This window comes from Caretta caretta, chromosome 1, assembly GCF_965140235.1.
Source record: "Caretta caretta isolate rCarCar2 chromosome 1, rCarCar1.hap1, whole genome shotgun sequence".
Lineage (NCBI taxonomy): Eukaryota > Metazoa > Chordata > Testudines > Cheloniidae > Caretta > Caretta caretta.
In genome coordinates, this window is record NC_134206.1 from 99,499,608 (window position 1) to 99,527,551 (window position 27,944).

The 27,944-nt window shown below is 42.1% G+C and overlaps 1 protein-coding gene across 5 annotated transcripts in view; it reads left to right on the forward strand.

Moving 5' to 3' along the window:
• The window catches only part of FARP1 (FERM, ARH/RhoGEF and pleckstrin domain protein 1), a 333,074-nt gene that overhangs the window by 198,631 nt on the left and 106,499 nt on the right, over positions 1–27,944 (forward strand). For all 5 annotated transcript variants that reach the window (XM_048853831.2, XM_048853866.2, XM_048853836.2 and 2 more), the window contains exons 3-5: positions 4,179–4,283; positions 13,006–13,048; positions 14,365–14,443. In XM_048853831.2, coding sequence (XP_048709788.2) covers positions 4,179–4,283; positions 13,006–13,048; positions 14,365–14,443 — 227 coding nt within the window. The remainder of the gene's footprint in view (positions 1–4,178; positions 4,284–13,005; positions 13,049–14,364; positions 14,444–27,944) is intronic.

Genomic DNA, 27,944 nt, shown 5'->3' on the forward strand with positions numbered 1-27,944 from the left:
GCCTTTTGACACTACCATAATACTTAATTATGCGATAATAACATCAGAAAACAACTGCATTTTTTTATTTATACTCAGATAATCTTTAAGTTGTATAATACTCTATACCAACAATTTTTCAATTGCAATAAATTGAAATAAAATTTATTTTATTTTTATTTTATTTTATTTTAGTGTTGCAATAAAATTAGCTTTTTCTGTTTTTCTGTTTGTTTTCTTACATATTCAAATATATGATGATGTCTGTTTATATTACAGTAGCAACTAGATGCTCCAACTAAGATCAGGGCCTCATTGTGCTAGTCACTGTACAAAAATGGAGTGAGAGATACTCCCTGCTCTGAAGAGCTTACAGTCTAAATAGGCAGGAAGGGAAAGAGACACAGAGAGGTCCAAGAGTGGTCAGTGTCAGAACCAGAAATAGAACCTAGGTCTCCTGACTCCCATTCCAGTGCCCTCTCCACTGGACCATGCTGCCAGAAGATGCCTGCCAGTTTCTGTTCAAAAGAAAACATGCAAGGTAGCATAAGCCATGTGTATAATGCCAGTGAGACTAAGTGATTTTAATGCAAATAGTATCATAAGTGCAGTGTGTTCATTCTTGAATGTTCCCCCCGAATATTACATATTTCTCTGTCAGATCATATATGTTGTGAGCTTAATTACTGCTCTTTGGGTTCCATGCCAAGTAACCTGCTGAATTTTTAGTTTATTGCATTTCGACTGTCATAAGAATATCATTTAGTTTATTGCCTTAGCCTGTCCTAAATTAACATCTATATAGAACTACCCACTTGCTAAGTTCATGTGTTTTTGAATTTTACACCTTTGTTCCCCCTTTGCTATTCTAGGAAGACCAGGACCATAGATGCTGAATCTTGGCAGATTGTAATTTTACACATATAATATCTCCAACTGAATAGATGCCAGGCTTCCTCTTGATTTAGACAGATCAAAATTGAGAAGAGCTTTAGAATAATGTTTTTATTTACAGATATTTGAAAAAGAAACTCTGTATGTTGCATAAGTCACACAATATAGAAAATGCAGAATGACAAGTGCAGTTACTTGGCTTTAGAGCTGTCTAAATGCATATGAGGACAAGTTAGAAATAAATTACATGAAAACACACAGCTGCTTATAATCATTGTCTGAGGTCAGATACGCCTGCTTTGCTGCACCTGTCTCACTCTGTGTGAGCAGTGCAGGGGGCTATGCCTTGTCTTTTTGTGTCTGTCATAAATCCTGACCCTTCCCACAGATGCCTGCTTTCCTAGGATAAATTATTAAAGTTTAGAACATAAGTACTTGGAGGTTTAGGGACATCCAGAGCATGGGGTTGCATCCCTTACTATCTTGGCTGATAGTCATTGAATGTCCTATCCTCCATGAATTAATCTAATTCTTTTTTGAGCCCAGTTATTCCTTCACAACATTCCCTGGTAATGAGTTCCACAGGTTGTCTGTGCATTGTGTGAAGAAGTATTATCTGATGCTTGTTTTAAACCTGCTGCTTGTTAATTTCATTGGGTGATCCCTACTTCTTGTGATGGGGTATTCAGCACTTCCCTATTCACTTTCTCCACACCATTCATGAGTATATAGACCGCTATCATATCCCCCCCCCTTTAGTCATCTATTTCTAAGATGAACAGTCACACGCTTTTTAATCTCTCCTCATATGGAAGCTGTTCCATTTCCGTAAGCATTCTTTGTCAATTGTAATATATCTTTTTTTGAGATGAGGTGACCAGAATTATTCAAGATGTGTGTGTACCTTGGATTTGTTTAGTTTGATTGATCTGATAGTCAGACACACATTGTCACTGGATGTTATAAAAATACTTGTAAATATGCATAATGCAATAGGTCTGAGAAGTCTTGATTCCCGTTCTCTGGTTAGTTAGGTGAAAGCAAGTCCTTGGACGCCTCAATGGGCAGTCATCCATTTTTAATAAACAGCCTTGTGCAAGCTGGACAAACCTTAGATTAATTTGGGGAAAAGGCCCAGGGCCACAATTTGAACAAAGCCTCCATATTGCATAAGCAATTCTTGTTTTAATAGACATAATTTGGTGTGAGTGTTGAATTTTGGTAACATTCCTACTGTTCCATTGTCTCCAGTGATATTTATCTAATTAGAGGTACCTGGAATTTTGTTCATTAAGAGAAGATTGCGTTCTGGCTATGTCTTTATACTACTCTTACAGGGGGGGGGGGGGGTTATTGAGAGGATTTCTGTTTTAGAATGTGTGAATATGTGAATTGAGTGTATTCAGATATAATACTCTAAAGTATGGATGTGACTCACATCTGACCAAATACTCATTGGCTAGAACTAACTTCCTCTTTTCACACCTCTGCTTCCTTCCTTCCCTCTCACCACCACTTTATTTTGGTTGGGATGGGCTTTTGTACAATTATTACTTGATATGTTACATCATGTTGGCAGTGTTATACCAAATGTGCCAAACTTCAGTAACACTTTTTACACTTATTCTTCCTGGTGTATTATCTTGAATGATGTTTGTATGACAATTATTTGTTGTTGATGACAATAAAAAGTGGCTTAATAAAACAATGTAAGGTGATTTTAGCTTTCTGGAGCTGTAAATCAGCTAGAAACCAGTTAGAAGCAATCTGAGTCTGTTTAAACAGAAACCTGCTAAATGGGTTTACAAAGAGATGAATTGGCACTTCTCTTCAGTCTGTGTTCTAAAACCAGCCACTTTTTAAGGATTCTACGTGCATGTTGTGTCTGCAGGTGATAGAGCTTTTGCTTTGGTGATAGCTACGCCTTGTGTACATTAAGGAAATTATTTTAATTTCTCTAGTATAGAATTCACTCCTCCTGGATATCTATTTTATTATTTGTTTTTCGTAACCCACTTTTTGGTAACATTTGATGCATACACACCTGCAAAGGTGCATCATAACCTTTGCTCTGGATATGGATTAACTGGTGTGTTGATAGTAAATTTTCTATTGGTCAACAGTTTTCATCAGTTTATTTAGGTAATGAATGTGCTTTTTGTAGTGACCCAGCCACTCCCAGTCTTTATTCAGGCCTAATTTGGTGGTGTCAAGTTTGCATGTTAATTCCAGTTCTGCAGTTTCTTGTTGAAGTCTGTTTTTGAAACTTTTTTGTTGAAGAATGGCCACTTTTAAGTCTGTTAATGAGTGTCCAGGGAGATTGAAGTGCTCTCCTACTGGTCACTACAAAAAGTAATTTTCCCTCTGTTGATACTCACACCTCCTTGTCAACTGTTGGGAATAGGCTACATCCACCCTGTTTGAATTGGCCTCGTTAACGCTGCCCCCCCCCACTTGCTAAGGCAACTCCCATCTTTTCATGTGCTGTAATATATATACCTTCCTACTGTATTTTTCACTCCATGCATCTGATGAAGTGGCTTTTAGCCCACTAAAGCTTATGCCCAAATACATTTGTTAATCTCTAAGGTGCCACAAGGACTCCTCATTGTTTTTGCTGATACAGACTAATATGGCTACCCCTCTGAAACCTGTCACCACACAGGGACTTAGGTTGACTTAATTATGCTGCCCAGTGGTGTGGGTTTTTCATGCCTCTGGCTGCGGTAGTTAAACCAATTTTCTATTTTAGGCCAGTCCTAATTAACATTTGACGTTGGATTTTTACGTTGGAGGGAAAGAGGGATACAATCAAACATCTACGTTGTTTGTAAATAAATCGCCAACTAACCTCATCTACCCTTCAAGCGAATTTTAACTGGCTTATTTCTTATGTCCTGAGGAGAGGGTAGTGCCCTTATGGTTCAGGAATTTAGTGCGTAAGGGATGCTATGGAAACAAAGTATGAATATACCTCTTTTTCTCACCTCTATTTTAAAAAATTTTCTAAAAAAAAATTAGGAAAATCACAGTTTATTTTTATTTGAATGATAAAAATCTCAAGTACTAGTCAAAGAGATACGGATATTCAAGGCTATAAGGATATTCTTAATCTGTTTAAAACTGGTAGAATAATTGTCACCTTCATCTGAGGGATGATCAGGGCATTAGTTAGCTCATGTTTTGTAAATTACTTTGAAAATATAGCTTGTTCTGTATTGCTCAGCATTAACATTTTATTGTTTGCTAATAAAGCTACTCTTGTTAACGAACACTGTGTAACCATTTGTTGTTTCTATTTCCAGCAAAGAGCTCCGGGGAAAGTTTTGCTGGATGCAGTTTGCAACCATCTGAACCTTGTTGAAGGTGATTATTTTGGCCTTGAGTTTCCAGATCATAAAAAGATCATGGTATGTGAATGAGTTTCATTTCTTACTTATTTTCATCTACACATTTTATGTATATTACAGTCCCTCCTTCCCCACCTACCCCACATTCAGAAAACATTTTAAAATGTGGTTTTATTGAAGGTTTCAGTGGGTTTTGCTCGATGGGGATGATACGGAACTCATCTCAAACCCTGTTCTCATTTATATTGAAGATAGGAGTGGTGTTGTAACCATAGTAGCTGTTGGTATAGAGACTAAACACCATTTTAATTTTTGATTGGTTTGGATTGTGATAATGGTAAAGTCCTGCCTGGTAGATAGGAAAAAGTCACCAATATTATGACACAGTTCCATAAAAGGCACCTTTTCTATCCAAGGGCAATAAAAACAAGTCACTGTCCTTTGTTTGTTACACTTTGCTGGTTGTCTCTGAAAATACATTACTTGACTGCAACAGGCATTTATCATTATATCATAGAGTGGGGGGGAGAGATTGCGAGAGTGTGTTAATAGATACACATCAGTTTTCATTTTTAAAATTCCATTTTGCTTTAAATCTTAATGTGTCACTGTGGCCTCCTGAATTGTGTTCCGGTTAGTTGGATGCTGTGGTCATTGCATTCTTATGTGTACTTTGTTTTGCCCATATGGTGAATTCTGCCCCAATACACTAGACAGCTTAAAGGATATACATTGGGGCAGTTATTTTAACTTCCTGCCTGAAGGGAACAAGAGTTCTTAATTTAGGGCGGGAAAGAGGGTTTATTTGTCACTAGAGTAATCTGCTACCATTGTTTTGTGCAATTTTTTTATGCAAAAGAACAGAAATTAATATTACATAGTTCTGGGCTAATAGTTACTGAGAACAAAATAGAAAAGTGAACAGTAATATAAAGTTAATTTTAAAAAGTAATAAATCACAGACCTTACTTTGGATTTACTTGAAACATTAATTTTAACAGGTAATTTCACAATCTTCCATGCATCCTCAGCTAACATTTTGGTAACTCTTATTGACAGTAGTTTAAAACAATGTATGAACATAGCTGTGCAATAATGTCACAGTGGACAATATAGCCTGTACAGTTATGGAAAAGAAATATTCAGATTTTTCACTTTTGTGTTTGTAAAGTTGCAAACATAAAAGTTATAGTCCTGACAGCATATGTAATTTGGCCTCTTTGTGTATATGCAGTTATTTATATAACTGTGTGGACTGTTTACTTATAAGCCATAATATCTATGTGCAATGTGGATGAGTTGAAGTTGCTTTTGAACCATAACTTTTAATTTCTTGGATTCTGTGGGGGGAAAAGCATTATCCACAATATAAAATTTTATATCATGCATAACAGAGAATTTGCATTTAATTGCTTTGCTTTTAAAAAAGTGAGTGTATGCACTACATTTACATTTATTTGAATATGGTTCATTGCTTTTTCAAATAGTGTGTAATACAAGATAAAAATAAATGCCTGAGCATTTGTTTGGACATTATCATATGCAGATGAGATCATATATTCAAACACAGATCTACTTACTGCAACGTGTAGAGTTCTAGATCAAAGATACTTGTGTGTTTGTATGCCTGGCAAGCTATAGCATGATATGTTTGTAGAAGGCAAGACTGTCACTTGTCCTAACTTGGTTGCATAGACCAGTGGTCTCCAAATTGGGGTACGCAAGACCATCCCTGGGGGTGCATGGCAGGAGGAGCAGCGCCCCTGGACCTTTGATTCTTTGGTGGCACGCCAGCAGCAGCTGGGCTCTCCCCACTCCATCTTTGGCGGCACGCCGGCGGCAGCTCTTCTTTTTTTTTTTATTTTTGCTTACCTAGAGCTGGCCCTGGGGGTGCGCGATTCAAAAAGTTTGGAGACCACTGGCATAGACAAGTAAAGATGACGTTGCATGGATCACTGCTTCACACATTGGGGTGTGCAGAGCTGCACCTCTCTGTTGAAACACAAGCGCTATTGCTAACTCTTGCAATTTTATCACAAGTCTGATATTTGATGTTTTCCTCAAATCGACAGCTGCTGGGAGCAGATTTACTTGTGAATCTCTGCTTTCATTTAAGAAAAAGTTTCTGTCCCTCAGAGTTGCAGCGAAAAGCTTAAAAACATGAACCCTAAATGCTGTAAAACAGAAGTCAAATAAAAAGAACTCCCAATTTTTTTTTTATTTCCTGCTTTTAAAGCCACACTCATGATTTTAGGGGCCTGACTCCTGAGTTTTGAATGCATGCTGTTGGCAATATTGGTGAAGTCTTGGTTTTGCCCCCATTCCCCAACATGCCAGTAAGCTGCACCTTGGAAGGTGCTGCAGTAACTCTCTGCTCTCCTATGACAAAGAGAAACTGGGGAAGGAATTGGGACTCTCTGGATACAGAAATCCTGTAATGACACGGCTATGCAACTCCCCTTATGCAGGGCTAGATCGCAACCTAGCTCTAGCCCAAAACAAATTGTGCAGAATTATATGCTACTGGGTAAAATGTGGAAAGCCCAGACTCTTGTGACTTGGTTATTTCTCAGTCAGTCTTTTTTTTCCCTCCAAACTTGGCAAGCACACATTCTTCACTGAGGGATTGTGTACATGCCAAGTTGTAACTTCTGAAACAAAACACTCTGAGTTATCAGAGTGCCAAAGAATGTTGGAACTAGCTTTTTAACAAGTGAAAAACACCATTTTTCCATCCTTGAGTAACTAACAAATGACCAAATAGATTTTCTTCACACCTTCCACAAAAAAAGTGAGGGGAGTCACCTTTTGAAGTAGAGCAGAAAGAGAAATTTCATCCCACAGGGAAACTTTTGTGAATATATAAGTCCTTGAATAATAGGGCATTAGGACAATAGTGCCTCCAAGGAGTTACCTCAGCTCTGTAATAACTATGAAAATAAATAGTAATGGGAACAATTTTAACAGAACCATTTGACTGTGTGTGTGGTTCCTGAGGCTATGATTCTATAATATGGATATTTTGAGGGTGTCCCTGGCTCTGCCTAATTAAAAACTGCTCAAGGTCCACTTTAATTTGTGTGTTCATATTAAAAATATATTGTTGTTGTTGTTTTCCTGAGAGGATCTGCTCTTTGGGGCAAATTTTATGGCTTTTAGATTGTTCCGTACCCCTTTTGAAGTCTGTGCACCATTCCTCCCATAACTCTAGACATGTATTTATTAACTGAGGGCTGAGATGTTTCTCCCAAAGTCCCTCCATCTCACATTGGTTGTTTGGCCTCTACCTCGTTTTGCTGCCCACTGTAGCCTTCTGCAACACACTGCACCTCTGTCCATGTCCTTTTGACTGAGCGTATGAGTGCAGTTTTCAGGTCTAGACACCCTGTTTTTGTTGACCACCTCCCCTTAGAGGTAGAAAGACTTTACACAGAGCTGGTCTGTGTGAAACACTCATACAATAGTAAAAACATAATTTATTAAGATAGAGAATAATAAGATCAAAATAAATAAAATGACGTGGCATAACATACCACATCTGAGTACTTTGCAAACCCAATGATGTGGGCTCTTCTTGCAGAGAAGAGAGAAAATGCTACATGGCTAGAAAGTAAAATCCTTTCCCTCAGACTTTGAGTAGTGTGTCTGCCTCACACTGCTGTGCAGACAGAACCCCCCATCCAACCGTATCCAAGTGGTTGGTGTTAGAGTTTGTTGCCCTATCATGGGGAAGTCCTCTCAACATTTTCACAGGTGTCTCCTTGAGGAAGAAATTCCCCATTCAGTGTCCCCAGTACCAGGATTATTGTCTCCTAATCACTCCTCTGAGTTTCCCAGCCTTCTACTCTCCAACTAATGTCAGAAGCACCCATTGCCATGTTTCTTTAGACTAATCTAGGTGATAGTCTTGATTTGCGTTGCCATTGTTCCTTGCAATAGGTGCTGGCTTGTGTTCTCCTGAGGGGTACATCCTGTTTCTATCCCTGCTCCCTACAGAGGCACTCTAAGGAGACTTTTAAATTTCTCTTACCAGTTTTCCCTTACCATGGCACACTGAGTTGTCTTTGAGTGTTGGCCCCTATTTCGCTATGGGGTATGCATGTGCAACATGCACCTGAGACTGGAGAGTAGCTTGTAGGCAGCATCCATGGGCCTGTGCCCCTGCTCTCCTTGTGCCCCACACTGAGAATATAAGGGGTGGTGCAGATCGATTGCCCCTCTAGTTCTTTCTTACCGCAATGCCTGCATTGGAATCTTCCAGTGTCTGGGAGCTTCTCCTTTCTCTTCATCCATATATTCAAAGTTACATTATTCTTCCTTGTTGTTAGGGTTTTGATAGGATTGGCTACTTTTAGAGTCCTCACCCCAGGGAACCTTCCCAGTCTCCCAGTGCAGGATTTGGCTTATGCCCATGATTCTGGGCTTCAAAAAACAGTTTCTTGTCCCCACTCCTTTTCACTGAGTGATGACCACCAGCGCTATCTCTACTGCCTTGGGCAAGTGCATATGTCTGTCAAGTGCAGTGACAGATGCTCCTTCCCCGCCGAATGCATCAGACACGAGAGCTCCAACTTCAAAAACAGCCGCTGGAGCAGGTAATGAGATGTCAGGAGTAAGGCTGCAGCTGTGCCTACTCAGTACTCCTGGCACCATAATGAGCCAGCGAGGCTGCCTGATGGACCATGCTGTCAGATTGGCTGAGGAAGTCAGCAGTAAGTCAGTCATCTTATGCCCAGAAGCAGCAGTAGCTCACTGGCTGCTCAGTGCACACCACCACGGACTCCCTGCTTCGTCTGTCTCCAAGCCCTGCTCCTGCTTTGCTCCTCCACAGCTCCAACCCAGATCCTGCTCTGCACCCAGCCTTGTTCCTGTCCTGATCCAGCCTTGCTCCTGTCTCAGAACCAGCCCTGCTTCTACCTTCCTTGACTCCTGGTAATCTGATTCCAACGCTTGGCTCTGACTCCTGACTTCAGCTCTCTCTTGACTCTGGGTTTTGTCATTCAGACTCTGTCTTGGTTGTGACCATCAGCCCTGGTTCTGACACTGTCGTGACCCTTGGCTCTGGCTTTCGGACTTCAACCACTAGGTCTGACTGCCACTCCGACCACTAGGAATGACCGCCTATGACCCAGTCCGCTGACATGAGACCCCAGTCTGACCAGGCCAGGGAGACCCCACCTGTACATTGGCCAGAGTCGGCAAGGTGCATGCCCACTAGCTCTGTGCCTAACTCCAGAGCCAAGAGTGGCAGAGGGAAGGACCCTCTGGCTGGGCTCCCTCATGAGAGTAAGGAGCATTTTTGCAAACAGAAAAGCTGATCCACTCTTAGACCCTCTTCTAAGAAAAGGCATCCCTCCTCGTCCTCATCCAGGTCAGGTGAGCCTTCAGGCATGGGCCACAAAGACTTAGATCGTTCTAAGTCACATGGGCATAATCAGAAGACACGTAGGTGCAAGACTTTTTCGGTGCCAGCTTTTGAATTGACCTCGACATCGACTGTGATACTATCTAAACCAAAGCACAGAGACCTGAAAGATCAGGGACCACCTGTACTGTCAGAGATCTTCAGAGAAAATCACTGGTAGTACTATCACAGTTCCATAAGGAACCACCACCTACTACCGCTTCAGTGGCATGGAGTGACAGATCACAACCTCCAAAGGTAATGGTCACTTATACCACTCCTGACAATGTCTTCATCCTGCCAGACCCACGGTCTCCCTTGTTATCCGGACTGATCCTTGCCAGGAGGATACAGTCTCTTCTCTAATGAAGAGTAATACAGCAGGTATCCCCTCAACATCATGGAAAAGGGTTCTACTCAAAGTATTTCTTAGTTCCCAAGAAGAAAGGAGGCTGGAGACCCATTCTTGCCCTGTGTCAACACAACGTTCTTGTTTGCAAACTGAAATTCTGCATGGTTACTTTGGCATCAATAATACCATCCCTAGAAAAAGGCACACAGTTCACAGCTCTTAGTAGATGCTTTCATGTGGACATTCATCCCTCTTGCAGATGATTCCTCAGGTTTGTGGTGGGCCCCCACCACTATCGGTACAAAATGCGCCAGTGTGGGCATTCACAGAAGTGTTCTGAAAAGTAGCAGCTTCGCTCAGACAAGGTGACACCACCGTCTTCCCATACTTGGACAACTGGCTTCTGACTGGCAGGTGTTGCCTGGAAGTCTCAACATTAAGCTTCTTGCTGCTCCTTTTAGCATCCCTGGAAATCAGTGTAAACATGTAAAAATCTACCTTGTCTCCAACACAGACCATATAATTTATAGAGGCGATATTGGATTCAATCAAGGCGAGAGCCTATCTTCCCAGGGACAGATTTCATGCCATAGGCTCTCTCATAGACCTGGTTACACACAACCCTTGAACATCAGTTCGAGTGTGCCTTGCTCTCCTGGACTGTATTGCGTCATGTATTTATGTAACGCCATTTGCCAGACTCCACCTTCGTTGCCTGTAAGCTTGGCTATAAGCAGTGCATATACCGAGCAAGCATTAGCATGAATACCATAGTAACAATTCCTTCTGAGGTGAGGGCCCCTCTGGCATGGTGGAGAGCCCCTTGATGTTTGTGTGACATCACCCTATTGGCAATATACCTCCCAGGCACCCAGAATTCCCTGACCTCACTAGTGGCAAAATGCCTGCCGAGTCTGTTGAGTGGGAGTTACCTGATTCTGTAGTAAACACCGTCACTGAGTGGGGAACCCACACTTGGGAAGTGGAAAATAAACTGCTCCAGCGAAAGCCCAAGGTCAGTACTCTAGGACCAATGCAATACTCCTACCTTGGACCAATCACTTTGGTTATGCCTTCCCTCCCATCCTGCTACTACCTCGAGTTCTACAGAAATTCGACTAGACAGGGCACAAGTCATCCTCATTGCTCCCAGCTGGCCCAAAGCCAGATAATTTTGGTTTCCAAGCCTCCTCCAAATGTCATCCTGTCCACCTATCAGCATTCGGACCTGTGTAGATCTCCGGACCCACAAAAGTGACAGGGTCAGGAGTCCCAGACCCCATGCTCTTCAGCTTGTGGCTTGGTATTTGGATTGTCAGCGAGCCTAGAACACTCCCGCTCTGAAGCGATACAGGTCATCGTTAACAGTAACTGGAAGGACTCCACTAGAAAATACTGCCTGTCCAAATGGAGGCAGTTCTCTGTCTCAACCCAGCAAAGCCATATATCCCCACAGACAGCAGATATTTCACGAGTTTGGAATATCTTCTTGCCCTCAAGGTGATGGGCCTCTTCCTTAGCTCAGTGCACTTTCATCTGGCAGCAGTTAGTACGTGTTGTCTGCCAATGGAGAGTTATTTGATCTTTACCTACCTGGTAACCGCCAGGTTTTTGAAGGGCCTGATCAGAACCTTTCTGTCAGTCAAGAAACCAGCACCTGACTGGGATCTTGATTTAGTGCTCTCCATATTCTCTGAGCCACACTTTGAACTGTTAGCTATGTGTTCCATGTCTCACCTGTCAATTAAGTTTGCCTTCCTCATTGCCAGTAGGGTAGGTGAACTTAGAGTGTGAACGGTTGACCCACCGTACACTATATTTCATCAGGATAAAGACTTGCTGTGACTACACCCCAAAATTCATTTCTGAAACTGTTTCAGAATTTCACACAAACCAGTCAATTCACTTCCCTGTAATTTTCCCGAAGTCCCATCCCTCTAGTGAGGAGGGGAGACTTCATTCCATCGAGGTGAGATGAGCATTAGCATTTTACTTCAGAGAATCATGTAGACTGTTTGTTATCATAGCATAACACATATGAGGTTAAGCTGTATCCTCTCAGAGAATCTCCATGTGAATCTCTGTCTGTATCCTACTCTATCAGTTAGTATAGCTTCCTCTCCCACATAGGGTAAAGGCTCACTCTACAAGGGCACAGGCAGCCTCAGTAGCATCACTTCAAGAGATGCCTCTGATTTATATTTGCAAGGCATCTACGTGGAGTTCCATCCACACATTCATGAGACATTACTTGGTCCAGAACACCTTTTGCATCCTCACACCCTCCTCCTCTCCGAGTACTGGTTGTCAGTCACCACCAGCAGAATACTCTCCAGGACCAGGACTTGAAGAAGAAAAAGAAGTTTCTTACCATATTGTAACTGGAGTTCTTTGAGGTGTGTGGTCTCTATCTGTATTCCACTACCCATCCTCTTCCCCTCTGGTTCAGCTCGGGATCTGATTTTCAGTAAAGAAGGAACTGGCGAGGCGGTCAGTCCGCCCCACCCCTTATGCACATGAGGAGAGCTGGGGCACAGACATGGGCCAACAGACTCTGCTTGCAAGAATTCTCCAGTGTCTGGCGCAGGAAGCACATGCGTACCCCCAGGGGAATACATATCGGGACCACCCATCTCAAAGAACTCCAGTTACAGTAAGGTAAGGAACTTCCCTTTATTGACTTCCCCTGAGACTGTGACACAGTTTCACTTTAATTTTGTTAAAATCTGGGATAAATGAGGGAGAAATATACCCCTTAATCTGTGGAAGATACTGTTTTCCTCTATTTCTGAATGTATATTGTTTCTAAGGACGAGGCACGGTGACAGCACATTAGGCATCAAATTCCTTTTGACAAAGAATTAATTATATGGAGGAAGAAAAGCCTTTGTGGATAACTTCGGGAGTGTATGACCATAAGCAGTCTGGAAAAATAATTCATATATGAATAACTTGGTATAACGGAGACTACTACTATGCTAGCAGTAGTTCATTCAGATTTTGTAATGCTTTCTTCTGTTTTTTAGGTATGGCTGGACCTTTTGAAACCTATTATGAAACAGATTAGAAGTAAGTGCTTTCTTTATGTCATTTACTGAATCAGTCCAAAAATACTTGAATTAGATTAGCGGTTCTCAAACTGTCAGTCGGGACCCCAAAGTGGGTCGGGACCCTGTTTTAATAGGATCACATGGGTTGGTTTAGACTTGTTGGGGCCTGGGACTGAAGCCGAAACCTGAGGCCCACCGCCCAAGGGCTTGGTCCATGGGTGACGGGGCTCAAGTTACAGGCCTCCTCCCTGGTAGGCGAGGCTGGAGCACGCGCGCGCACACACGCACACGCGCACACACACACGCGCGCGCACACACACACACACACACACACACACACCCCGGCTGGGGCTGGCTCAGACTTCGGTGCCCCTCCTGGGGTTGTGTAATGAGTTTTATTGTCTGAAGAGGGTCTCAGTGCAATGAAGTTTGTGAACCCCTGAATTAGATGAAAGGTGCTCTCTCAATTAGAACATTAACTTTATATTTTGTTTGGGTTTTTTTTGCCATCAGATGTACACCAATAATATATATTGTGTGCTATTAAGTTGTAGTCATAGTGATATTTTAAAATCAAGCAGTCTAGTAATTAAAATTAATCTTTGGTAGCCAACCAATACTTTTGTTTAATAGCTAATATTTATACATGCACACAATACACCTTTGACCAGTGTTAGAGTTTATTACAGTAACGAGTAAAGAATGCAATTTAAATGTTACCAATTTACATTTATATATAGCCTGCTTAAGCTGTTGATAATATCCCTTTGATATTGAGCGTACTGAGTCAATTTCTACCGAACACAATAATAATCATCGTGTTTCTGTATTTAAAGTGTTTTACTTTTGTCATTTCTGGTTTTAAACTAAACTTTGTGTAGAAACACACATGGGCGGTTTATTCCAAAGCCCACTGAAGGAGCCAGACAGTGACAGATTTTAGAAAGTTGTTTCAAGAACTAGACGTAACAACTTTATTTCTAGTGGCATCAAGGTAGGACTCGAGGATGTGGAGACGGAATATATGCTGAAAGAAAGAAAGGGATTAATAGAAAAGGTGGTTTACTTAAGGGTGCAAAATTGTCAGCAATATTCAGGATGGAGGAAAAGAAAGGGGGAAAGAAAGAGAAGGGAGTAGAGAAAAAGACATTAGTGGGAAGGTGTTTAGGCTTCCTTTTATGATCTATCAAACAAAGGTTATTAACTAATCTGAGGAATATCAAAAATACTAGCAGGAGACACAGACTTAATGCTTATTATTTGAGACTTATTTCTGCATGAGAATGTGCAGACTGTTACAAATGTTTCATGAATTTTCCTTGATCTCTTTGCTAGGACCTAAGCATGTTGTCGTAAAATTTGTGGTGAAATTCTTTCCACCAGATCATGCTCAGCTGCAAGAAGAACTGACAAGGTTAGTGATTCTGTAATTCTGCTTTTTAATTCCTTAATGGATAGCAGTGGGGAGGAAAATGGGAAGCACCAGAAGATGAGGGCAGGGGGTCTATTATCTCTCCTCTCCTCGGGATGTAATTCATTGGAGCATGCTGTGCAAAGAAGCACCAGGGAGATGTGATGCAGGAGCCCACCATTTCTTATGCAATGCAGCAGGAGGTTTCCAGGAGGAGCAGTGGGATAGGGGAACTAGCCAAACTCCCGTACTTTCAGTCCCTAGTGGACCTGAGCAGTGAAGGATCCTGGCCCCCTTGAGAACTCCTCTCCTTGAGACCATAGCCTGACTATCTGGGAGAAGCTGAGGCTGCCAAGTGCAGCAGCTGGACCACACGATCACACAATCCTTTTGAACTCATAAGATTCACAAAAACGGTTTTATGACTGTTGGGGGTGTGTGTGTGGGAAAACTGTGAGGGAGCGGAGCGAGTAGGATGAGATATAAGAGGAAACAAGGGAGAAAACATATATCTACTACGGCTAAATTGTGTACTTAGATATGTGCTTAATTTTTTATTTTCATTAAAGTGGTGATTTAAACTTTATTCAGTTTGTGAAGAAATACACGCTAGCTCAGTTATCCTTCTATCAGAAAAAGAGGAATATTCCTATGTATATGTGTAGAATCATAGTATTATGGAATATCAGGGTTGGAAGGGACCTCAGGAGGTCATCTAGTCCAAACCCCGGCTCAAAGCAGGACCAATCCCCAACTAAATCATCCCAGCCAGGGCTTTGTCAAGCCTGACCTTAAAAACCTCTAAGGAAAGAGATTCCACCTCCTCCCTAGATAACCCATTCCAGTGTTTCACCACCCTCCTAGTGAAAAAGTTTTTTCTAATATCCAACCTAAACCTCCCCCAACTTGAGACCATTACTCCTCTTTCTGCCATCTGGTACCACTGAGAACAGTCTAGATCCATCCTCTTTGGAACTCCCTTTCAGATAGTTGAAAGCAGCTATCAGATCCCCCCCTCATTCTTCTCTTCTGCAAACTAAATAATCCCAGTTCCCTCAGCCTCTCCTCATAAATCATGTGCTCCAGCCCCCTAATAATTTGTGTTGCCCTTCGCTGGACTCTTTCCAATTTTTCCACATCCTTCTTGTAGTGTGGGGCCCAAAACTGGACACAGTACTCCAGATGAGACCTCACCAATGCCAAATAGACGGGAATGATCACGTCCCTCGATCTGCTGGCAGTGCTCCTACTTATACTGCCCAAAATGCCGTTAGCCTTCCTGGCAACAAGGGCACACTGTTGACTCATCTCCAGCTTCTCGTCCACTGTAACCCCTCAGGCCTTTTCTGCAGAACTGCTGCCTAGCCGCTCGGTCCCTAATCTGTAGCGATGCATGGGATTCTTCCGTCCTAAGTGCAGGAATCTGCACTTGTCCTTGTTGAACCTCATCAGATTTCTTTTGGCCCAATCTTCTAATTTGTCTAGGTCCTATCCTATCCCTACCCTCCAGCGTATCTACCACTCCTCCCAGTTTAGTGTCATCTGGAAACTTGCTGAGGGTGCAATCCACGCCATCATCGAGATCATTAATGAAGATATTGAACAAAATTGGCCCCAGGACTGACCCTTGGGGCACTCCGCTTGATACTGGCTGCTAACTAGACATGGAGTCATTCGCTACCTGTTGAGCTTGATGCCAGCTTTCTATCCACCTTATAGTCCATTCGTCCAGCCCATACTACTTTAACTTGCTGGCAAGAATACTGTGGGAGACCATATCAAAAGCTTTGCTAAAGCCCAGGAATAACACGTCCACTGCTTTCCCCTCATCCACAGAGCCAGTTATCTCGTCATAGAAGGCAATTAGGTTAGTCAGGCATGACTTGCCCTTAGTGAATCCATACTGACTGTTCCTGATCACTTTCCTCTCCTCTAAGTGCTTCAGAATTGATTCCTTGAGGACCTGCTCCATGATTTTTCCAGGGACTGAGGAGAGGCTGACTGGCCTGTAATTCCCCGAATCCTCCTCCTTCCCTTTTTTAAAGATGGGCACTACATTAGCCTTTTCCCAGTCTTCCGGGACCTCCCCCGATCGCCATGAGTTTTCAAAGATAATGGCCAATGGCTCTGCAATCACATCAGCAAACTCCTTTAGCACCCTCGGATGCAGCGTATCTGGCCCCATGGACTTGTGCTCGTCCAGCTTTTCTATATAGTCCAAACCACTTCTTTCTCCACAGAGGGCTGGTTACCTCCTCCCTATACTGTGCTGCCCAGTGCAGTAGTTTGGGAGCTGACCTTGTTCGCGAAGACAGAGGCAAAAAAAGCATTGAGGGCATTAGCTTTTTCCACATCCTCTGTCACTAAGTTACCTCCCTCATTCAGTAAGGGGCCCACACTTTCCCTGACCACCTTCTTGTTGCTAACATACCTGAAGAACCCCTTCTTGTTACTTTTAACATCCCTTGCTAACTGCAACTCCAAGTGTGATTTGGCCTTCCAGATTTCGCTCCTGCATGACTGAGTAATATTTTTATACTCCTCCCTGGTCATTTGTCCAATCTTCCACTTCTTGTAAGCTTCTATTTTGTGTTTAAGATCAGAAAGGATTTCACTGTTAAGCCAAGCTGGTCACCTGCCATATTTATTATTCTTTCTACACATCAGGATGGTTTGTTCCTGCAACCTTAATAAGGATTCTTTAAAATACAGCCAGCTCTCCTGGACTCCTTTCCCCTTCAAGTTATTCTCCCAGGGGATCCTGCCCATCAGTTCCCTGAGGAAGTCAAAGTCTGGTTTTCTGAAGTCCAGGGTCTGTATTCTGCTGCTCTCCTTTCTTCCTTGTGTCAGGATCCTGAACTCGACCATCTCATGGTCACTGCCTCCCAGGTTCCCATCCACTTTTGCTTCCCCTACTAATTCTTCCCATGTTTGTGAGCAGCAGGTCAAGAAGAGCTCTGCCCCTAGTTGGTTCCTCCAGCACTTGCACCAGGAAATTGTCCCCTACACTTTCCAAAAACTTCCTGGATTGTCTGTGCACTTCTGTATTGCTCTCACAGCAGTTATCGGGGTGATTGAAGTCCCCCATGAGAACCAGGGTGTGCGATGTGGTAGCTTCTGCGAGTTGCCGGAAGAAAGCCTCGTCCACCTCATCCCCTGGTCTGGTGGTCTATAGCAGACTCCCACCACGACATCACCCTTGTTGCTCATGCTTCTAAACTTAATCCAGAGACTCTCTCAGCTTTTTCTGCAGTTTCATACCGTAGCTCTGAGCAGTCATACTGCTCTCCTACATACAATGCAACTCCCTCACCTTTTCTGCCCTGCCTGTCCTTTCTGAACAGACATGAGGTTCAGAATGCGGGAGCCAGTCAACATTTTTTGTTGAGAAAGTTTTTAGGCTGAAAAATACAGTTTAATCTAAACCAGAATTTGTCATGGGAACATATTAGGGCTGTCGATTAATCACAGTTAACTCACGCGATTAACTCAAAAAAATTAATCATGATTTAAAAAATTAATCATGATTAATCGCAGTTTTTAATCTCAGTGTTAAACAATAGAATATCAATTGAGATGTATTCAATATTTTGGATGTTCTTCTACTTTTTCATATATATTGTCTTCTGTGTTGTAATTGAAATCAAAGTGTATTTTTTTTATTACAAATATTTGCACTGTAAAAATGATAAACAAAAAAATAGTATTTTTCAGTTCACCTCATACAAGTACTGTAGTGCAATCTCTTTGTCATGGAAGTGCAACTTACAAATGTAGAATTTTTTTTGTTACATAACTGCACTCAAAACCAAAACAATGTAAAACTTCAGCGCCTACAAGTTCACTCAATCCTACTTCTTGTTCAGCCCATCGCTAAGACAAACAAGTTTGCTTACATTTACAGGAGAGAATGCTGCCCTCTTCTTATTTACAATGTCACTAGAAAGTGAGAACAGGCATTTGCATGGCACTTTTGTAGCTGGCATTGCAAGGTATTTACGTGCCACATATGCTAACATTCGTATGCCCCTTCATGCGTCAGCCACCATTCTCAAGGACATGCTTCCATGCTGATGACACTTGTTAAAAAAAATAATGCATTAATTAAGTTTGTGACTGAACTCCTTGGGGGAGAATTGTATGTCTCCTGCTCTGTTTTACCCGATTTTGCCATTTATTTCATATTATAGCAGTCTCACATGCTGACCCAGCACATTATGTTCATTTTAAGAACACTCACTGCAGATTTCACAAAATGCAAAGAAGGTACCAATGTAAGATTTCTAAAGATAGCTACAGCATTCGACCTAAGTTTTAAGAATCTGAAGTGCCTTCCACAATCTAAGAGGAATGAGGTGTGGAGCATGCTTTCAGAAGTCTTAAAAGAGCAACACTACTGTGAGGAAACTACAGAACCCGAACCATCAGAAAAGAAAATCAACTTTCTGCTGGTGGCATCTGACTCAGATAATGAAAATGAACATGCGTTGGTCCGCACTGCTTTGGATTGTTATCGAGCAGAACCTGTCATCAGCATGGACGCAGGTCCTCTGGAATGGTGGTTGAAGCATGAAGGGACATATGAATATGTAGTGCATCTGGCACGTAAGTATCTTGCAACGCTGGCTACAACAGTGCCATGAGAATGCCTGTTCTCACTGTCAGGTGACATTGTAAACAAGAAGCGGACAGCATTATCTCTGGCAAATGTAAACATTTGTCTGAGCGATTGACTGGACAAGAAGTAGGACTGAGGGACTTGCAGGCTCTAAAATTTTACATTGTTTTGTTTTTCAGTGCAGGTTTTTTTGTACATAATTCTACATTTGTAAGTTCAACTTTCATGATAAAGAGCTTGTACTACAGTACTTGAATTAGCTGAATTGCAAAATACTATTTCTTTTGATTTTTTTACAGTGCAAATATAAAGTGAGCAGTGCACACTTTGTATTGTGTTGTAATTGAAATCAATATATTTGAAAATGTAGAAAACATCAACAAATATTTTAATAAATGGTATTTTATTATTATTTAACAGCGTGATTAATCACAATTAAGTTTTTTTAATTGCTTGAGAGCCCTAGAACATATGAATTCTGATGAAAAAATTAATTCTATGGCAAAGGCCATAATGACACGTTTTCTTTCATTTCAGTCAAAAACATTAATTTTTTTTGTTTCAACATTTCTGATTTTTAAATTTTTCAGAATATTTTTGTTCTACAAAATGTTGATATTTCAGCTCTCTGTTCTGATCCAGAACAGAAACTAATTTTGAAATGTTGACATTTCCATGGAATGAAAATCCTGGTTTCCAAAAGGTTTCCTCCTATCTGTGTAATCTCCTTTATAAAATCCATCCCCACCTTGGTGTTCCTCTGCATTTATTCCTGACTTCTTTTATTTTGGTAAGTGATCCATTGAGCAGAAAAAAAATATTAATCCCTTTTCCTGGCCTTGAAATTGAAAAAAACCCAAAGTGTTTATTTGAAAGGCTGGCTAAAAAATATTAGAGGACAGGACTAACTGAAAACTCCTAATATTGTGTGATGAGCAGAGAATTTCCCAGCTCTGAATATATTAAACTGAAAATTCAGTAGCTTAGTATGTGTACTGTAAATAGATTTTAGTTTATCTCTTTCTGCACCTAGAGACATGGTTCTGAATCCTGATTACTTTTTTTTTTTTTTTTGTGGTTAATTTTAAATTTGCAGGCTAAGAATCTTTTATGTGAATGTTAAAGCGTATGTTTGGGACAGTGTCATTGCTGAGAACACATCATGCTGGGGGGGGGGAAAGCACTAATGTGAAGTTTGCATGGCTGTGAGAACACATCATGCTGGGGGGGGGGGGAAGCACTAATGTGAAGTTTGCATGGCTGTGAAAAGACTTGGAATGTCAGACTATGCCTGTATCTTTTAATGGGTTTCATCATTGCTAGAAAAGGAGAGGACCTAGTATTGGTTTTAAAAGGAAATTGATGTAGAGCTAGAATACATCATTTCACTGTCTGCCATGTTTGCACAGTTCTAAAATCTAGGGGCCATAATGACACAATTCTAATTAAGATTAGCTACCATGTGATATACAGTATATTCAGTTAGGTTAGAAAAGCTAATTTGCCATCCTCTCTAGCTGTGTTTCTGTCTGTCTTCTTCCCTTTCTTCCCTTTCTTCCCTTTCTCCCCTGGTAGACTGCTCCAAAAGGTTACCTTCTTGCTGGACCCATTAAAATCCAGGCTAAGTAGACAATATTATAGTCCTAGATTTATGGATTATACTGCAGAGTTTGCACTAGGGATTAATCTATTTTGTCGTTTTCCTCTGTGCTGTGTATATAATTTGTGTAATTCTAAGTAGTCTGCAATAATCCAAACCAAACCAGCATGATCATTGTACCAGATTCTGTATCAGTGCTGATTAACGTCTCATTTTCTACACCCTCACCTGGAGCTATTACTTTGCTTTCTTCTGACAAATACAATATTATCGGTGACTTTTCTCGTGATAAAATTCTTCTGCATGATCTGAAGTAAAACTGCTCTGAAATGTCTACATATTAAAATCCGATGACAGCTACTAGATGGCATAATAAGCCGAGGCCAGTTATCTGGTAATTCTGTGTTGATTTTGTGTGGTACTACTGTCCTAGTGGGAACTGGCATCCCCATGCTATCAAAATGCTCACATATATAAGCAAGATTTAAAAAATGAAATAAAATCATACAAAATGACCGTGCTTTCCGAAAGAAGCATCCCATAGTGTGCTCTTTGGCCCAGATGTGTAATGCACGTTTGCATGTGTGAAGAGGGGAGAGAAGAGACACTTCAGTAAGAATGTAAACATCTCTAGTTTTATAGCTGTTACGACCCAAAACTGGTCCATGATTTGTCTTGTGCACAGCTGTGATATATCACAAGTCCAGTGTAATCACTTTCAGCCTACCTCCCTGTCTATTTTAGTTAATCCTTGTTTGCTTTGTAATGTCCTCTGATCATCAGTTTATTAAATAGTGAGTTTTTTAACTGCACTCTCCTGAGAATGTGCAAGGCTATAACCACAAAGCACAAAATGGCACCTGATTTTATTACCGGCTTTGTCTGAGCTGGTTCACAGTAAGTGCCATCCTCCCTAGAACCTTGCAAGCAAAGCATACGATTTGAAATAAACAAAATATGTGGATGCAGCATTAACATGGCATTGTTAAAATCACACACTGCATTATCAAAATATATACAGTTAATTTGGTGATTCTGTTTCAGAGAAAAGAAAGCTGCTGTCAAGTTGCACACTTCTTCAAGGTACAATAAGTTTTGCCGTTGTGCTTCTATGGAGTGCTCACTCTTAGAGCTTGGTGAAATTTTTCAGAGACCTATGTAATTTGCCAGAAATGCAGTTTTAGTCTGCCCCGAACTACTCACAAATTTGAATAGTTTTGGACGATTTTTTCCCTCCCATCACTTAGATGCAATTCACAAAATGAGTGGTGGTGCCTTCCTTTATTATCTTTAGCTCAGTAGTTAGGGCACACTGTGATGTGAGAAACCTGGATTTAGTGCACCACTCTACTGTATAACCTATATTCTAGTGGTTAGGGCAATTCCCCCATCTGCCTGGTCTGGTGAAGGAATTTGAACATGGATCTCCCACACTGCATGAGTGCCCTGACTGCTGGGCTCTCAGATACTCTGGGGCATGGTTCTCTCAGTCTCTCCTGCTGAAGCTGTTCCATATTGTATAAAATACTTGAATAGTAATTGGGTCACACTGAGAGTGACTCTTTAACCTGGTGGCTAGGACACTCTCCTGGGAAGTGGAAGACCCGAATTCAAGTCCCTTATACAAGTAGTTAATTATACATAGTAGAACAGCTGCAACAGGAGAGATTGAGAGACCTGCCTCAGAATACTCTATGGCCCAGTTATTAGGGTACTCTCCTGGAAAGTGGGAGATCCAAATTCAAATCTCTTCTCCGCATTAGGCAGAGGGGGAAATTGAATGCAGGTGAATGCCTTAACGGCTGGATTACAAGTTATTAGAGGATGGCATCTCTACCTTCTTCTCTTTGGCCATTTTGTGAATCTTACCCTTCATTTCCTTTGATTTTATTTTAAAAATGGCCTGGAAACTAAACATTTAGTTTGACCTAAAATGACTTTTTTTTCTTTCTTTTTTTGATTTGCAAAGTGATTCATCGGTTTCAATTTGAGTCAAACCAAGTTTTTTGCAGTTTTTTGGAAACAATCCAAAAAATCAGTTATTTGTCCAAAAATTGCTTGAAATGCGGAAAATGTGTTTTTATATTTTTCAAATTTAAATTAAGCAAATTCTCTTCATGTTTTTTCTTTAAGTTTAAAAAAATGACTTTCAGGCTGACAAGAAGCATAGTCTTCTAAGGAAAAATCTCTTAGAAAGCTATGGAAAACTGAAATTAAAAACTCACTGGGTTTGTAAAAATGTTTTGTAATTTTAACTAGAGTGCTCACTGCAATGTGCTTGTAGAAACAAATGAATTATCATAGCACCTTAAAAACATGAGTTAAAGCTGTCACAGCATGTGTCTCAGCATGCACCTTGTGCTTACTAGGTGTACTGAAGCAGATGTGATAGCAAATTCACTGTTGACTAGGGGTCACCAAATGAAAGTAACAGGCAACAGGTTTAAAACAAACAAAAGGAAGTATTTTTTCACACAACACACAGTCAACCTGTAGAACTCCTTGCCAGAAGATGTAGTGAAGGCCAAGACTATAACACAATTAAAAAAAAAAAAACTAGATAAGTTCATGGAGGACAGGTCCATTAATGGCTGTTAGTTTGGATGGACAGGGATGGTGTCCCTAGCCTCTGTTTGCCAGAAACTGGGAATGGGCGACAGGGTGGATCACTTGATAATTACCTGTTCTGTTCATTCCCTCTGAGGTGTCTGGCATTGGCCACTGTCAGAAGACAGGATACTGGGATAGGTAGACTTTTGGTCTGACCTAGTATGTCCATTCTTATGAAGTCAAATTGCTCTGGGTGTCCCAGTGTATCTTGTTTTATCTGCAATTGTCTTGTAGATTGAAAGCTCCTCGGGGCAGACATTGATTTTTACTAGTGTCTTGAACAGTATCGAGTGTGTTGGTGGCACTTAACAGCTGGTGGTGATGATATGAAATCTTCAGAGAACTATTTTGAAACTTATGGAGACAAGAAATAGAGATTTTAAGTGAAATGTTCTTGATCATATTTGCTGTTTGACTAGTGATCAGAGAAGCAAGGAATGTAAACTAAAATGTTTTTTAATTTTTTAAAAAGAAAGTACAAATAACTGCATTATAAAAGATTTAGAAGTATTAATTTTCTAAACATTTTGTGGGGATTTTGATGCAGGAGTCTCTGGTGTTAATACTAGTCCTGTGGCTAACTCTGTATCCCTGTTTGTTGCTTTGAAAATGTGTCCATAAGAATCTGGTTTATACCCACTAAAGCAAAGAGATGCATAATGAAGAAAAAAATCGGCAATATCTGAGCCTGATTCTGCAAGTGTTCTATGTTCAGAACTCTAATGGAAATCTGTGAGCTTTCCATGCCTGGAGGTCTGACAGGATCACATCTGCTAACTGTATTGACTTTTTATCTTATTGTGTGGCAGTATTACACAGTTGCTCTGTTGTGCCTTTGTATGGATGAAATTGTTATATATGCATCCTTCAGAGGAGATCCGTGAGAGGAGGGATTGTCCAGTCAGGGTGTCCTGGGACTTAAGAGACCCTGATTCAGTTCCCTGCTCTGCCAAGGACTTCCTTTGTGACCTTGGGCAAGACACTAAGTCTCTCTGTGCCTCACTTCCCTTTCTGTAAATGGGGATAATAATGCTTCCCTAACTTGCAGAGGTGTTGTGAGGATAACAACATTTAAGATTGCGAGGTGATCAGATACCATAGTTAGATAGAGATGTTTAATCAAGGCCTCACTCCTCATTATCCGGCTAGGAGGGAGGAGGACAGGAGACACTGGATGTGGTTTAAGTAGACCACAACTTTATTCCTAAATGTCAGGGAGTCCCTGGTGGATAAAAGCGCTCAGTGCGGGTAAGTCCATACTCATTTACATATGCATGAGGGGAAGCTGCTGTCAGACCTCGCCCTGCACCCATCCTGGTCCCCAGCCAACCCGCTGCTGGGATCTCACCAACCCCACACTTGAATGAGGATTAAGGGGGCTATAAAAGAGGGGGGTTGGCTTCCTGCCATACTCATCATAGGAGTCGCAACCCCCCCCCCCCGTTTCCTCTCCTTTAAAGGATACGTCCTTTATGCTTTCCCAATCTATTTTATCTGATCACCGTATCCCTTATCTACAGAGTATCTACGCTGGACATCTGCCACAAAGAGCTGCCAGCAATTAGCTTGGCGCCCTCCCCCCGCACACCTAGCTGGGTTCCCAGAAATCTTCTAATGCCCCTTTTAATATCAGCCAAAAACGTGTCAGCTCCCAAGTCTGACAATAGAATCCCATCGTCCCTGAATAATTCTGGTGCCCCGTATGCTATGTCTGGATGAGAAATTATTAACCCCCCTATGCAACATATGAATTTGATTACCTCCCTATTCACATACTTCCTAGCCTTGCTGACCTAAGGGGGCTTCACAGTTCCCTGCCACACTCTATGTTGCAACGACTCTGACCAAATAATTTTTATTCCTGGGAAAAGTTCCAGGATCTGCCCCAAATCCTGCTTAGCTCCAGTCATTATGTCCACCCCTTTACATGTTCCCAGATTATTTTCTCTGAGGTGAACCACATCTTTTTATTAGCAAACTCCTTCCCCAAATGACCATTGCAACCAAAATGGGGGGGGGGGGGGAAATTCCAGAAATGTTTTATTCTGCACTACCCCTTTTTGTATCCAGGCAGAGGGGCATTGCTGGGCGCACCACCTGCCTGGGTAAAATACCCCAAAACCTGTACCTCCCGAAGCATCCGAGTAGATCTGTAAATCAGCCTTGAACCTCCCTCTACAGACACTCCGTTAAAATGAAACTGTTCCAACATCTCCACGTCCCCAGGTCTGCCTTCGTCTCTCCAGTAAATCTTATGAAATGGTGAGGTCTGGCTATGCCTGTGGTGACCGCTGCAGGCCAGGCACAGTATGCCTGCCCCGAGACACCACCTGCCAGGCAAAGTGAAGATGCCCAATAATAGATTGTATCTCATGGAGTAGTGTAACCTGGCTGGCTGTTCTGCTTCTCCTAATCAAGCCCCTAGTAGCTCCTAAAGCTTATCCTGCGGGGCGAGCCATATACCCACCCGAGTGTCTAGTTCAATCCCCAGGTAGGTCAGTGTAGCGAATGACCCTCTGTTTTTAACTTCTCTAGGGGTACCCCCAATTTTTTAGGCAGAGCCTGTCCATCAGGCTAATACACTCATCTGAATTCACCTTGCCTACAAACAAAAGTAATGTACTACCTGCTGTAAATCTGCTTCCTGCATCGCTGCCCATGGTAGCACTGTTCTAAATTTTTCAAATGCCAAACAGGATATTGCACATCCCTTGGGCACAGCTTTCTCAAAATAGAATTGTCTTTTGAAAGAGAAATCCAAAAAGTTCAAGTCAGAAGGTTGCAGCGGTGGAAAATCAGACTTGATATCACACTTGGCCATCAGCGCCCCAGGCCATAAGACCTAACCATGTGCACAGCCTCGCCAACAGAACACAAGACTGGGTCTGTTCCATCATTAATTGAGCTACCCCATGCATATGACAGGTGATGAATTAAGTGATAATCACCCAGAGCTTTCTTTGGCACCAAGCCTAAGGGAGAAACACGCAAGTTCTATATGAGTAGATGATTGAATGGACCTGCCTATTCTCCTTTAATTCTTGCATAATCTTTTTCTTTACAATATAACCCACTCCCACTAAGGACTTAAATTTTTTTGACATTACATGACTTCTTTACCCCATAAAGGGGATACTAAACACTGCAATAAACTCATTCAATAATATGCTCCATCCATCTTATTAGGGTAATCTCAATAGAGCACCTTAACACCTCCAGTTTATCTGGAGGTGGTATTCTTGTCCAACTCCCTATTTTAAGATCCCCCCCCACACCCTTTCTCTGAGCCTGGGCTCCATATCCTGCTCCTGACCCCAGGGGTCTGTGAGCGGCACAGGACTTGCCTCCCACACTGTTGTGGCAATTGCGGGCTGTATGGGCCCCAAAGTGCATTTCACATGCCTGAATTTGCAGATGCGATGAAAACGACTGCTTTCATTAAATGCCTAGCAGATGTGATTATGAGCCTCAGGCCTCTGGCAGGCTTGCTGCAGAATGAACAGGCCATTGTTAGTGTGGAAACCAGGCCTTCATAGTGTCTTCATATACCACGGTGTATAATGCGGTATGTCCCATCAGATCCCTGTTTGTGTTGCAACGTTCAATCTAAACAGTTCATCATAGTGAAACCAAGCCATGCCCCCAAACGTGTTCTATGACCGCCTGATTATATGCATCTATTTGAACAATGCTGGGCTTCTGTCTGGATAGGCCTCTGCAGGAACTCCAGCGTAGATCAGGAAGGCGGCTTCCCAATTTTCCCCAGCTCTAACCACCCATGGCCAGTTGGCTATCTCATGGCCCTGCTTGCTCTGCCCTGGCTTACTGTCTGTCAGCACCTCCCTGAGCAACAGTGATGACATGTCTGCATATTCACCTCTCTCAAAATTTTATCTTTTAGTATTACTGAGAAGGTGAACTCCCATTGTCAGCCACCCCAGCATACCCACACTCATGACTGACCATCGGAGCACCCTCAGTGCCCTGTAGCCCCCTAGCTGGCCCTGGGGCAGCAGTTCTGTCCTGTGAATTCACGTTCCCTATCAGTGAGTGAGTTGTAGGGTGCTTATAAATCACCCCCTCGTAAGGACTCTGCCATGTCTGCCTGTTGCCTGCCTCCCACGCTCAAGCCCATGCTGAGTTTCCATTGTTACCACTTCCAGATCCCTCCCACACACACACACACCTGCCCATTGAGGCACCCAGCTCCTGCAACAACTAAAGGTTGGCTTGCAACAGTTGTGTAATGCCATTAGCTTCTGTAGAAGGTGTGTGTAACCCAGACATCCCAGACAAAACTTTAGGACAGCAGATCCCCGCCGTGGCCTATTTGCTAGTTCTGCTGCCTCTCTAAGTTCGGTGGCTGTTGCCTTCTGGTAGGGGAGGTGACCACCTTCTCCTCCTCCACTTAGGTTCCCCTAGAGTAAAAGGAGCAAAGTTCCCTGAACCCCACAGAGGTCCCCCCAACAGACACCCATTGCAGCATTGGATGGAAGGGATTCACTTTCACAACCTTCCCCTACAGCCTCCACCTGGTGCTGGTCACACACCCCCTGGCCAGTTGTGTTGCTGTCCTGTACTGAAATCTGTTCATTCAAATGTCCTGGCTCCGGGTGACCCACTACTAAACCTTGTGGTGCTGTGGACACAACTTTGGAAGCAGCTTCCCAGTCAAT